The following is a 13,975-nucleotide window of genomic DNA, read 5'->3' as shown; positions in this document are numbered from 1 at the left end:
TGATTGACGTTTAATCTCAGCGAGGGTGAGGTACCACCGGCTTCCCTGCACAGATTTGGGGTCTTTTAACTCGTCGCTCCTGCCCAGTGAAACTTCTTGGTGTGTCAAGCAGACAAAATGATGAGCTGTCAATTATCAAATCAGGTTCATCAACTAAACACACGCGGGCTCCAACAACCAAATAAGAAGTTTCAGATTTAATTTTGTAAGTCGTCATGTTCCAACAATGAAACTGAGTCTTGAACGCAGCATCTGTGGGCTCTGCCAGTCCCAGTGCTAATATAAAAGTGTGTTTGTGGTGGAACAAACATCACCTGGTAGTCACGTCTGCCTCATGACTCTGGTCCTGCTTCAGCGTCTCCCCACACTCCTGCCGCTGCACCGCGCTGTCCTGATCCGACTGCTTGTTTATCCCCCCTCCAAAAAAGTACTGCAGGACATGTTCACCCACTTTAAGAGAACGTAGCTTCAGAGTTTAATTAGACAACAACTGCTCTGTAAGCTATGACAGTGCTGCTATTGGTGCTGCTGGTATTAAATTTAGTGTTGAGCCGTGAATGGTTCTTTGTAGAAAACAAGCCCCTGGTTACCAAGATGTTGCATCACACGATGAAAATAGGGAGGAACTGTCGCCTGAGGGTGTGTTTGATCTCCCCACTACAAACACTCATCACATGGGAAGGATTACCGTCACACAGCAACCACACAGACGGTGGCTTTCATCGCGTGGCAACGGTGAAATAAGACGGGCGCGTCAGGTATTATTCCTCCACGACACCGTCAGTATATCGTTACTCCTTTTCAGAGTGAAGAGTTCTCATTGGTCAGGATGACCTGTGCGGCATCAAAGTGATTAAAAATGATCGCGGGAGCTCCGGCGAGCATCATAAGGGATGTTCGGTGTGTCTGCAGCCCGTTCGCCGTGACAACGTAATTACCAGGAATGATGGGAGCCTGCGAGGATCCTGTCCACTCAGCTCCACTTCCACTTGATTTAACCGAACCCCTCAGCAAACATCACTTCATCTGTCACTGCGTTTGAGGTGATGAGGTCTCATTACTGAAGACGCACTGCTAGAACGCCCGGTAGCTTTACTTACGAGATAAAAATACGCCGGGATTCAACACACGGTGGCACACCAACAACCGCAAAGCTGGCAGAAAAAGGACTTTATTTAAAAGGAATGTTTGAGTAACAGTGAGATTAATAAAAAGTGTTGTAACATTCATTACGTCCACTGACAACTTTAAAATCGTACGTAGGCTAAAAACAACAGCTGATATGTGCAAAACAAATTCTGAAGAGAAGGCGAATGCACCTGGGACACTCGAAGTAGAACAGTGCACATTTAGAATTAAATTAAGATCAGTGCAGAAAGGGTTAACTTAAAAATGCATCCTTAGAGGGCAGGCTGACTGTCCTGAGGAAATATGTCCACAGGGTCTCACACAAACAGGTACAGGGACACGTCTTTGGTGTGGAGGTGCTGCGCCAGGTTCCGGATGCGACACAGGCGGACGTTCTGAGCGTCTCCCGCGCTGTACACGCGGTAAACGTGATAACGCTCTTTTTCTTTCAGTGCAAAGTCCAGCTCGTTGGCGGAGAGCTGGATGAACGACTTTTCTCTCTTAATGGTGGATTTCACCTCCACGAACACCACTTCGGCGTTGCTGTTCTGTCCTTCTGCCGCTCCAAAAGTCAGCTTGAAATCGTAGGGCTGCCCAGTCTCGACGCTCTGGTTGCACCACAGGACATGCAGAGGTCGTCCGGGGTCGCTGCCGTCCCTCCAGTGGCACAGGAAGGAGTTGACCAACTGTTCTCCCCACTCACCTATGGCAGCCACATCCCCGACGTCCTCTGATAACACCACCTACACAACGACAGCACCATTTAGAAAGCTGGATAGCTTTGATAGCCCCCCCCCCGGTGTAGTGATGGACCGACCGTGGTAGGTCTCTGGCATGTGAGCTCCATGTCCTCCAGAGTGGCCTGTGAAGGCTGGGCTTTGTTCCAGAGGGGGAAGTCCAGGTTCAGAGGTGGGCGCTGAGTCTCTGCAGCTCCCTGGAATGTGCTGGAAACCACTACGGCTTCAGGGACAGAGCTGTGGGACAGGACAGAGGGTGGATTAAAACCGTCAATCGCCTCCATCAATAATTCACATCAGTCTGGAACGAGGAGAAGAAGCCTACAGGCTGTTTGGAGGAGGCTGGTCGCTGACGGTGTCCACTTGCTGTTCAGACGGAGGACTCTGTGCTGGTCTTGGCTCCTTGGGGGTCTCCTCTCTGTCAGCCTGAGTGGTTCTACTCTGGTGACTGCGCTCTGTCCCTGCCAGACAAGACCACATGGAAGCAAGACAAACTGAAGCAGTGAATAAGGTCCCCATGAGTGGAACATCTTATCGACAACTAGCAGCATTAGCATGCTAATTGATATTAGCTTGTTGTGTGATATAATCTGGGGGATTATTTCATCCTGTAACCCAAATTAAAATAATGAAGCATTCGACAGAAAACACAACTGTGGCTGCAAACCCAAAGCAGCGAGCTAAAAGTGGGTCTCTGGAGGTGCTCGTGCGCCAGTGACCCCTCCAACGTCAGACATGTAGGTACCTGAAGGTCGTGGGTTGTCGGTGGCGGCAGCAGAAGGGTTCGGCTGGCTTGGCTGGCTGACGGGCCTCTGAGAACCCAGTTGGTCGGTGGGTCTGCTGCTGGTGCTCCTGACTAGTTGGTTGGCCTCAGACATGCTGCTGCTGCAGGGACTCTGGGGGCTGCAGAGGCTTCCTCTGGCGGAGACGTCTCTCTCAGGGTCTCTGTCTGTCGGCCCAGCCGGGGGCGGCCACATCTTCATCACGGCTTCTACTGCACCCCCGTCGGCTGTCGGCACACAATCACGGGAGGGAATGTCAAAACATTTCCAGTGCCGACCCAAACGATCAAGGTTCTCCTACGTTCTGTTCTGAGCCGCGTACCTGTGCGGGTCCCCCCTGTGTTCAGTATGGAGGCTTTTGGAGGCCAGGACACCAGCGTCTGCTGCCCATCCTCTTGTGCAGGGTGAGGAGGCTCCTCTGGGGGGCCGAAGGAGGAGGAACTTCTAGATGGTGCTGGAAAACAGAATTTATGACATATTCAATCAAGTGGCCAAAGAAGATTGGACTGGATAAAGACGATAAAACCCCAATCATCGAAGCCCCTTCCAGTGCTGGGGGGCCATAAATACATACTTTGCAATGGAAAACTCATTTGATAACTTTAACCCGCAATCTACGCGTTCATGCTGCAGCGAGGGATCTGCTCCTCTCACCCTTTGAGCCCTCGCAACACAGCTGTTCCTTTATGTCAGCACACACAAATATGAACAAAGCTGAATTAGCATATGTGAGGAATATATCCGATTTCCGTGTGTGTGTGTGTGTGTGTGTGTGTGTGTGTGTGTGTAGAGGGAGGGAGGGTGTTTGTGAACCAGAGAAGGAAAAGCACTTTGAATATGATCAAATGATAATGGAAATCAGGACGAGAGTCAGAAAAATTGCAGATGTAAGATCTTACACACACACACACACACACACACACACACACACAGAAATCATTTCATGCTCCAGTTATGGTTTCTGAGTTATGGTGTTCCTCCCTTCACACATATTCTACTCTCCTGATCCAAACTTACACTGAAGAACTGCTGTGAAGGAGTGAGCCGGGGCTGCAGCTCCACATGGAGGTGGAGAGATTTACAGGACAGCGAAGCCCACCTGGACAGCTCATTCATGGCAGGGGTGGGAAAAACCACCGATATGACAATATATCATGATACCATTTCCTCTATATAATACAGATTTTCCAGCTCTTAATATCGATTAAAAACAGAATCCTGTTTTTAATGGGTTGTAAATCCAATGTGACTCCTGCACCACTGCTCTGGTGGGCGTAGCAGTGCAGCTGCTGCGCTGTGAGGCGTGTGTCCAGGGAGCCGACAAGAACAATGCACACTGCACTTTTTTCAATGTGTTTCAGTGACTTGTTTGTGCAAATTGCATTTAATTTGAAAGGACATTATTGATTTAAACAGTTTTGACTCAATTTGTCTGCTGAATTATCGATGTCGATATATATATATATATATATATACACACACACATATATACACACTTATATCAGGATGAATATCAGGATGTGTCAGGATATCGTGATCCTAACGAATCATTCCCCAAGTATCATGATCCGTATTGTGTTTTGTATCATATCCTGAAGTTATCGTATCGTATGATCTGTATCGTGATGTTATCAAATCGTGATGTTATCATATCATATCATGATCCGTATTGTATCGTAATGTCATCGTATCCCGATATTATCTTACTGTGGTGTTATCATATTGTGATCTGTATTGTATCGTGATATTATTGTATCATGATCTGTATCGCATCGTGATGTTATCGTATTGTATCGTGTCGTTATCTGTATCGTATCGTGATGTTATTGTATCACGATTTTATCGTATCGTTATCTGTATCGTATTGTGAGGTTATTGTATTGTGAGGTTATTGTATTGTGAGGTTATTGTATTGTGTTTTTATCCTATCCTGATGTTATCATATAGTGAGGTCCTACATGTTGACCAGCCCTAATTCATAGACTGCTAAGGTTTTTCCTCGCTTCCAGGAATGACAGCCAAACCAACAGGGTGGAGCTTCCTGGTCCGGCTACTATTCCTCCCCCATTAATCCAACTCTAGGGGCTGGGTGATGGATCCCATCATCATTGACGAGCTCAACAGCCCAGCTTCAGAACAGTTTGGGTGAATTTCCCATTCAGCTTCTCAATTGAATTGAACACGAGCACGTGAAACATGACCAAAAAATACCAAATATAAAAAGATAAACGAAAAGATCACCAAAACAAGGCTGAGTCTTGTGCAGGAGCAGAAACCATCAACCTGCTCGCTAGTGGTGAGTCGACCTCACATGGTGATGACATGGCTGACAATCAACTGGAGATCATGACTGAGATGTCATGTGTGTACTGGTAGCTTCGACGTTAGCATCTAGCGTTTAGCGGGAAGCTGCTACAAACAGGCGTGTATCCATTATTAGAACGTGTTTAATGTGGAGACGTTCGACAAGGAGGTGCATGGAGCCTGACTAAGCTTTGCATCAGGTGAAGGTGTCCGTTTATTTTAATGATGGATAATTAAAAATAGATTGTGTACTTAAATTAGACAAAGAATAATCCTCATCTGAGCTGGACTGCCTCGACAGTGCCACCAGCTCCAACCCGGAATGGGAACGTGGCTCCATACCTCTCTCATAGATCATCTCTATCTTGGGTTGGGGGACCTCCCACTGCTCCTCCTCGGGGGGAAGCTCTCGGATGTCCTCCTTGTGCAGGAACCTCTTCAGAGCTGCTGGATCCTGTATTTTTTTTTTAGAGCTTAATATTAATACATGAGGACAATTCAATATAAGCATTTTTCTGGGGGAAAAGAACCACTGAATGAAACCAATGCCACTGTTTAATTCCCTGGAATAATAAAAAGTAATAAACAGATTCCACCAGCAGAGCAGCAGATCTGTGCAGTGTTCATAGCTGCATACGAATTCCGCGTACTGAAAGATTCACCATCACTTCAGCTTTTTTCAGTCACGAATTTCATTCATGCAGTTAAATCCTCACAGGGAGCTTGAGGCCTTCAGTCAAACATCCATCTGAGTGATCGATTCTGGACTGCACCACAATTCTGCTGCACCACACAAGATCCTCGATCGTCGGGGATCAATGTTCAGGCTGTGCTGCTCTACTCGTCACACAAGAGGCTGACATGCAAACGTAACTCCCTCCAGGGAAATAGCCTATTAGTTCAAGCTATGGTCAGCTCTGCGTGCGTGTGCGTGTGTGAGAGAATGACAAGATGAGCACGAGTGAGCCGAGAGTCTCTGAAGATGGATCAGTGATCAGTGCTGGAAGAGGTTGCAGGTGACTTACGTCTAGCGAGGTTATCAGGCCGTGCAGGAAGTTCAGCAGCTCCTTCCTGTGGCTGCTCTGTGTGCAGAACATTTTCACCAGCTCCCTGAAACACACACAAACACACACAAGAGATCAGCCAACGAGATGACTGGATAGGATTCCTGCCACACTTGCAATGTTATGGTTCCTCAGCAGAACTGTGACATTGACCTTTCATTGCACCCACAGTACCTTCTCTGGCCTCGATGTTACCCACAATGCAATGCTACTATTACGAATTGGTTTCAAGATTCAGGGGTGTTATTCTAATCAACCACAACAAGGAGGAAAAGCTTCCTGCAGATCCTTAAACTCTTAAAAGTCAATTCATTTCAATTTTACGCCTCAGAAAGGAGAGGCAGTTCCTGCTTGTGCTGCTGGACCTGAGCGGCTGCGACAAAGGCAGAACAGCGGAGGAGATGACGGGAAACCCGGACGCTGTTCGCATCATGTCGACACAGAGTAACTAATTCGGACATCTGTCATCACACAGACCTGCAGATGTCCAGCTTGGCTGAGAGGTAATCTTTCTGGATGTACAGCTCCTTCTTGTCCCTCAAAAGACAGATGACATCCTCCATCTCCACCACGGGATCCTCGTCGTCTGCCACATCCAGCTGGTAGCGGATATACAGTTTACCCACCTGGAAACAGATGACAGGCTCTTATAGAACCTGCCTCCACTTGGCACACCTCATATTTCTATATTTCCCTGCGATGGTCAGAGTTGCTCCAGTCAACCTCCACTTCTAGATGTGAACATTCAAGTAAAGCGATGGTAGGACCTGTGCGAAGTTAAGTCGCTTGATTTTCTCTCCGATGTTTTCATCAATCAGCTCTCGATAGATGTCGGCCAACTCCTCGTGGTGGTAGAGGAACTTCTGGACGTAAGGTATGACTGAGCGCACCAGGGCCTGCATGGGTGGACAAGGCCTCAGGTTCTCAGTCTGGGGCTCCGTCTTGATGCACCGGGACAGCAGAGGGATACCGCAGATCTCCATGAAGGTCAAGCGGTCCCTCTCACAGAAGGCTCGTTCTTCTGGAAATGTCAAGCAATACAGGTGAGGCTGTTTGGGTTCTATTGGCAACCTTTCGTGCATGTTCACAAGTCAACCACTACTAAAACACTGACAACTGCGTACCGGAGTGACTGGCCTTGATCTTGGGCGTGGGCCTCTCGGCTGGTGGCAGGTAGAGCAGGCAGACCTGCCTGTGGGGTTTAAAGATCTTCTCCAACTCTTTGCTGTCAGCAATCATGGGTTTCCGTGCCAGACTCACCCAGGTGTTCTCCTTGGTAGGGAACACCCTCTTATCAGACACCATACCTGAGTGAGAGGGACAAAGGAATGTAAAAGTGAGTCCTCCTGCTAAAATGAGAACAGTCTTAGCTTAGAGTGACACTTCACCCAAAAGCTGTATTTTAACTTTTAAGTAGTAGTTAGTAGTACTTTTGCGCTCACAAAGATGTTTTTTCCCTCCTGCGTTACTTCTTTGCGAGCCCAGAATGAAGAAGAAAAAAAAAGACGAACATTTCGCTTGAAGCTCATGGCGCCCCGCAGTCACCAACTACCAACACTGGTGAAACTGTCCATCCCTGGAATAATCCAGGCCTTCTTCCTCCAGCCGAGTGCTCAGGATCCCCAAATACTTTGATTTAAGATAAACAACCTCCCTTGTGTTCATATGTGGTGTATTAGCTTCAAGCTAAATACACGCGGCTGGTTTCACCTGCATTCTGGGGTCACAGAGAGGTGATACAGGAGGGAAAATGAACTTATGAGCTCAAGACACCGACTTGAAATGTAAAATGTACTTTTTCCAGCGATAAATTATTTTAATGCGGCAATCAGATGCTTCGTTGCCCTAAAAATCTGAGTCCAAAAGATTTCAAAAAACTGATTTTTGTTTTTTACAAAACAAACAGATTTACTTCACTGAAATTCTGGCAGAAAGAATATTTTGATCAGCGTCTGTTACACTGGCATCGACATTTTCCAGCGAAATCTTGTAAAAATGTGCCAGAGTATCAAAAAGATTAAACTAGAATCAGTTTGAACTCAACTTTAGTGTTCAAACTGTGCCTAGAATATCCCACCTTTAGTTTGGCAGGCTGTTAGGAGTGCAGTGCTAAACCTTTTTCATTAATCATCGTGTGTACTGGCTGACAACAACAGCACTGGCGTGGTTCTGTATCGCAGTACAAACACTCCAGTATCATTCCTGGACTCCAAGGCCCAGGTTGCCGGTGTAAACGGTCTGTTGTAACGAATGACCACACATATTCTTCATCATTATCTGTTTGTTGATGTATTATGCATGATGTCTTTGTCACAAACGTTTGGATGCAAATGCAACAAATAACTATTAATTCCTTTGGATCATAAATCAAATTAGTCTGACTGTCAGGGCTGCAGTTGGAGAGCTGCTTGTGTTCTGGTTTCCATTTTGAACCTAGGAATATTGCACAAGGTTCTCACACACACACACACACACACACACACACACACACACACACACACACACACACACACACAGAGGTTCTCTTGCTCCTATAAAACAGCTCGTAGCAGCTCTCACTTTACTGGTCGGACTGACAGGAGGTGGACGGGGGGGGTTTGCAGGTGTAGCCTTTACACACCTTTCAGGGTGGAGCAGTAGCTGGTGTTGAGTCTGGACTGAGGAAAGTCTTCATGGTCTCCAGACGAAGGAATCTTACACTTGTGAGCTATCAAAGATGCAGAGAAGAAATCCATGTTAAGGAAGCAGCGGGAGAATACAACAACAGGAAGGAGAAACTGATCAAGTGGGAGACAACAGTTGTTCACACTGCAGAGAGATAATGAGCTGCAGACAGATGGGACACAAACAGTAGGGAAACGTGTGAGTCACTGCAAGTTGGATCGTCTGTGAACCCAAATGCTGGCGGTGGAAATGTCCTTACCAAGTCTGGCGTAGAGCACCGACACGTCCTGCAGCACTTCAGCAGTTGGGATGGGAGACGATGAACAGATGAGTTCCAGTAAACTGACATACTGCTTCATGTTGGGGCTGCGGTCCACACTAAGGGTCTGCACATCACATGTACACTCACATGAATACTAGACATTTAACAATTCAACTTACAAAAGCTGCAACTAATGCAACCACTGCCGGGGTAACAGGCCCAGCACATCAGGAAGCCCTCATCCCAACAGCTTGGTCTCTGGTTGGACGAGAGCATGCTGAGTGCATGTTAGCTAAGACGCTCAGCAGGGTAGATGCAACGCCGGAACCTCCCTTTGTCTCAGCGTCTTCCGTGTGGACCTGGAGAGGAAGCTGACTTTGGCACTCACAGCATCAGACTCTGTCTCGTCTCTAGTTTCTTACTCGTCTCTACAATTCTACGGTGTCATTTAGCGGACGTTTTTGTCCAAAGCGACGTACAACATGAGCAAGAATTTAGACTGGAAGGAAAAACCTTAGTAAGCACGACAAAGTGCTTCTACTTTGATTGGCCGCTGGTGCTGCCATCTAGTGGCAGAAGAAGTGCCATTTTTTTTTCTTAATATAATGTAACCACAAATTGTAGAATTGTGATTAACATTCACTGTGAAATACACTTGAAAACTGAAACTTTCCTGACTGGAGGCAACGTTCAGACACAACACCTTGCAAGCTCCATCTTTACCACCATCAGCAAAACATTTGGAGACGACCAGAAGAGCGACTGCTGCTACTAATCATGGCGATTTTGTCAGAAAGGATGGGGAGGACGACTGCTGGACACACCAAGACCCTGATCCTGATCTTACTGAGCCAGAATTTTCCAAGAGGAACTGCGGCTTTGAAAGCTTGAGCGAGCAAGAAGAGACCAAAGTGATTCCAATTGCATGTCTGACAACATCTCGTTCTTTTCCACACTAAATGTTGGGGACAACCCTTGGTCGCTGACACATGAAGAGAGAGGGTCTACCTCCTTGCCTGACTAAAAATGGACAATAAGGGTATTTCCCCAAATTACTGTTAATTATTGTTTCTCTCTCTGTTAATTTGAGTTTTAAGCTGTACGTTTTCCCAATCTTTACAATTATTAAGTGTTGGCTATTTTGGAATCGTGTGTCCTGTTTCAACCAAATTAAACAAAAAAAGACACACAAAAAAAAAAGCAAACAAATTAAGTTCTACTTGTTATGGTGCGATCAAAGCGCTCTTGTAAACTAAATATGTGCCATGTACCAACTTTAACACCCAGAGAGAGAGAGAGACGGCCTTCAGGGAAGCCAGAAGCATACCCTGGTGAAGAAGTCCTTCATGCCTTCCAGCTGACTGTAGAAAGGATCCAGGACTTTCGGCTGCAGATCGTCACCGTCTGAATTGTGAGTCAGCTCTTTGTAGCGCCGGAACAACTTTGTCGGGTCACTCCAGCACACCTCCTTCAGGTGGTAGAAGCGTCCTGAACACCATTCATCACTATGCCTGGGGAGGCAAAGCTCGACTTGTAACCTGGATATATAAATGTCGCCTTCAGTCTGTAAACAGAAATGCAGCTGACCGCCTACCTGCTCTCCTGTTTGACAAACACAGCAGGAGTGTGCTGGAACAGCTCCTTCAGGCTGCTATGGGCACAGTTCTTGTCCAGATAAGTGTAAACGTTGTGAATGTGCTTGACTGTGGAGGTGAACTCTGCCCCCACCGACTCCTCCTCAGGTCGCCTCTGCTCCTGGTCATCTGCTTCTGGTTTGATGCACCATTCCTTCAGGTAGGTAATCAGAGCGTCCACTGAGATCGTCTGTCTCATTCCTGAAAGAAGAAGACACAGTCAAACCTGCAAGTTGACTCCACGTATGACCTCCAGTGTTTAGAAAATGACAAATCCAGGATCAACAATCACTACAACCACTGTATGAGCGCCATGGAGGTGCGTTTTAATGAGTGTTACTACCGTGAAAAGTGCTCACTAAATGAAAAGTTAGATTCTACACAGTGGACACTTCTTACCGAGGACTCTACTGAACTCGCTGGACTCTAGGTCCACATAGAAGACGTGTGTCCCCAGCAGGCTGGTGATCTCAGGCGAGGTCAGGTAGACCGAGTTTGGGAGCAGGAACTTGATCTCTCTCCCGTGTCCCTGCAGTGGCCGATAGGCTGGCATCCATTCAAGACGACACAAGTAATGGTAGAAGGAAGATTTGGTGCTTCTGTCATGTCTTCCATTGCTGTCAATCACCTGGGCACTGAGGTACTGAGAGTAGCAACGTCTGCAACAGGAGAGGACGCAGTCAGTGATGACGTTCAAAAGCCTCCCGGTGGTGGGAAGATACAGAATAGATGCTAAAACATCATGACAAGATTACATATCGACACATCTGAGGTCCAGTGTTTCAACTATTACAACGCATGGATGACAACGTCTTCAGCTGGAGCTGAGACCTTAATGCTGCTTCTGGTGGCTCAACAAAGTGGCAGAGCTGTGTGACCTACATTCCTTTGCAGAATACTCAGCAGCGAGGAGCCCTGCATGCTTCATCATCGGAGTGCACTGACAAGTTCTTATCTACGCTGAGAGAAAATTCATCTCTCATGTCCAGAGCTGTGCAATAGATGAAAGATGTGCTCCTGTAATTCTAGTTTGTTTGAGTTGTGATAAACAGGCGACTTGTTAAATGTTTCATTTAAACCAGCAAATGGTAAACACAGTCTTCTTACTTATTAAATATGTGGTATTTGCTGTGATATACGACGAGGCCAGAAGGGAAGGCTGCATTCATGAGGAAACTCCATCTCTGGCAAATTGTGTCTGATCCCCTTTCCAGAGAATTAATGAAACTGCCCTCGGAACGATGCTTCAGAGCGGCTGCAGCATCCAAGAGCGTTCACAAAGAAGCCTCGCCTCACGTCACCCATTCACTCACATCAGAAGCCTGCTCCGGCTCGTGAAAAGGTTTTTTTTGTTTTGTTATGTACTGGGTTTTGACTGTGATTTCTTTTTGTTTTGGGTTTTGTGAAGGCAAAGACACAAATGATTGTGATTTATTCATTTCTTGCCTATCTTGTCAAAGCTGGGGAAACAGTGCTGGTGCCCCTCCCTAGCCACTAGTCCATGAATGACAGGCAACACGCTGGCGTGTCGTCACGATCAAATATGCCGAAGGAGAAGCTCGAACAGAACTCCTGCTTTCAGGGCCATGATGAAAGCCTCCAGCTACCTCTTAATATGAAACAGCAGAGTTATCACTGCCCAGTAACTCAGCGGTTTGAAGGAGGAGACCAGCAGCAGGGGGGGTACCAGCTGCACGCTCGTCACAGTCAGACGCCTCATGTGAGACGCGGCTAAATAAAAGTGGATGCTGTGTTTTGGGAAATGGATGTATAAATGATAAATGAGCGAGTGTGAGCCTTTCATTATTCATCTGACTGGGATATAAAGGAGCCGGTATGCAGAGGCTCACTGGATCTAACTTAACCTTTAACTCCCACACTTGCCTGAAGTTTGTGCAGCTGCATGAACTCACCTGAACTGCTGCTCGCTACTGCACGCACACACACACGCACACACACACTCACTCTCAGACAGAGCTAAGAGCAACTAAATCCAGATCCATTAATACCTAGTAATACCTACACTGAGCTCTCTGCTGACATCAAACACACAGAAGAGGCTGATGTGACTGCTTTACAACCACAGGAAAAAAAACACACATTTCTCTGTCAAACAGTGGCCCAGTTTACCCCTGTAATCACCTAATGGCGACAGGAGACATGATGGGAATTACTCTCTGCCCCCCACCAACCCCAAAGCCATTATCTCTCCACAACATGGCACCAAGTGAGTGCACCTGTTTGTGAAATGGGACAATATTCAGGTGACAGGAGGACAGGATGTATTTGTGTTACCCTGTGTCCCAGTTGGTGGCCAGCAGCTCCAGCAAGACCATCCTCTGTTCCAGGAGCTGGGCGTCTGGCAGCTTGGCTGTGGCCAGCGCATGAAACTCCTCGCAGGGGTAGTCATCCAGCACATAGTCCCCCCCTGCATTCTGGTGCCACATTGTACTTTCCACTGACCAGGGACTGCTGGCCTGGGGGAGGACGATCGAGAAAATAGGAAATTAAACGTAATCAGTAACTGCAAGTTGCCTTCGTGGTGGCATCACGTCAAGTGTCAACAGAGACAACTAGGAGATGTTCAAATATTCAAAATATTCAAGATTCCTCAGAGAAAACAAGTACATCACTCTTGTTTTAGGTTTTTCTAATCTTCATACATTTATCAAACCAGACTTTGACTATTTTCTTCTGTCTGGCTTCACTTCCATTGAGCCTGGTCCACTGCTGCTAGAATCTAAACAGATGTAATGACATCATAGCAATGTGAGCCTCTCTGCTGCTGGTACATTCTGTCACACAGTCAGGCTTGTTACTCAGAGAACTACGTGGTTGTGGCTGCTTCCATTCGTTCTGGGGATCAGTCCATTACTGACCGGTAGCACCTGATTATCTCTCAGACTTTACTTCCTGCAAGTACACCAGAAAGCTCTCTACTCCCACTTCATCTCAGTGACTGCTCCCTCCCCATCAAGCCACTGTGTTCCTTGCCCATTATACACTTGGGAAAATTCCTATTCCATGCATTGATTTCCTCCTTGTTCCTCACCACTGATGCCGTCACTGCAGCGTACTTTGTCCTACGACTCAAACTGGTCTGAATTTACTCAATTCTAGTAAGTTCTACAGTAAATGACCGAGTACGGAGGCAAATTCCTTTTGAAAACCCCCAAATAATTGAACAATTGAGAATTACTCGTGGTTCACATCTACTGTATTTTCTATATGTACTGTATGTGGTTTATGTTTTGTATTGTACTGTGAGACTGAACAAAGACACCACTAGAATGTGTTTTGTCACACCGGCTCTCAATGGCAGGATAGTAGAACCCTGCAAGGGTCTAAATCTGCGGCCCGAGCCCGACCCCGCTGAGAGCAGCAGTCGTCTCTGTGTGAC

The 13,975-nt window shown here is 46.8% G+C and overlaps 1 protein-coding gene across 5 annotated transcripts in view; it reads right to left on the bottom strand.

The window, feature by feature from the left end:
- Nucleotides 1-1,161: 1,161 nt before the first annotated feature.
- The window catches only part of LOC147239232 (uncharacterized), a 41,420-nt gene continuing 28,606 nt past the window's right edge, over nucleotides 1,162-13,975 (bottom strand). For all 5 annotated transcript variants that reach the window (XM_086195491.1, XM_086195496.1, XM_086195492.1 and 2 more), the window contains 16 exons: nucleotides 12,871-13,052; nucleotides 10,975-11,234; nucleotides 10,536-10,776; nucleotides 10,269-10,452; nucleotides 8,939-9,065; nucleotides 8,636-8,722; nucleotides 7,140-7,322; nucleotides 6,783-7,036; nucleotides 6,493-6,641; nucleotides 5,977-6,061; nucleotides 5,294-5,405; nucleotides 2,970-3,101; nucleotides 2,611-2,874; nucleotides 2,191-2,326; nucleotides 1,946-2,102; nucleotides 1,162-1,871 (listed from right to left, as the gene is read on the bottom strand). In XM_086195491.1, the coding sequence (XP_086051617.1) occupies nucleotides 1,446-1,871; nucleotides 1,946-2,102; nucleotides 2,191-2,326; nucleotides 2,611-2,874; nucleotides 2,970-3,101; nucleotides 5,294-5,405; nucleotides 5,977-6,061; nucleotides 6,493-6,641; nucleotides 6,783-7,036; nucleotides 7,140-7,322; nucleotides 8,636-8,722; nucleotides 8,939-9,065; nucleotides 10,269-10,452; nucleotides 10,536-10,776; nucleotides 10,975-11,234; nucleotides 12,871-13,052 (2,979 nt within the window). In that variant the 3' untranslated portion in view covers nucleotides 1,162-1,445. The remainder of the gene's footprint in view (nucleotides 1,872-1,945; nucleotides 2,103-2,190; nucleotides 2,327-2,610; nucleotides 2,875-2,969; nucleotides 3,102-5,293; nucleotides 5,406-5,976; nucleotides 6,062-6,492; nucleotides 6,642-6,782; nucleotides 7,037-7,139; nucleotides 7,323-8,635; nucleotides 8,723-8,938; nucleotides 9,066-10,268; nucleotides 10,453-10,535; nucleotides 10,777-10,974; nucleotides 11,235-12,870; nucleotides 13,053-13,975) is intronic.

The sequence above is a fragment of the Aulostomus chinensis genome, chromosome 23 (genome assembly GCF_037954235.1).
Source record: "Aulostomus chinensis isolate RoL2024-O1b breed Wild chromosome 23, RoL_Achi_v1.0, whole genome shotgun sequence".
Classification (NCBI taxonomy): domain Eukaryota; kingdom Metazoa; phylum Chordata; class Actinopteri; order Syngnathiformes; family Aulostomidae; genus Aulostomus; species Aulostomus chinensis.
Note: the sequence above shows the minus strand (reverse complement) of the source record. Positions and strands in the feature narration are given on the sequence as shown.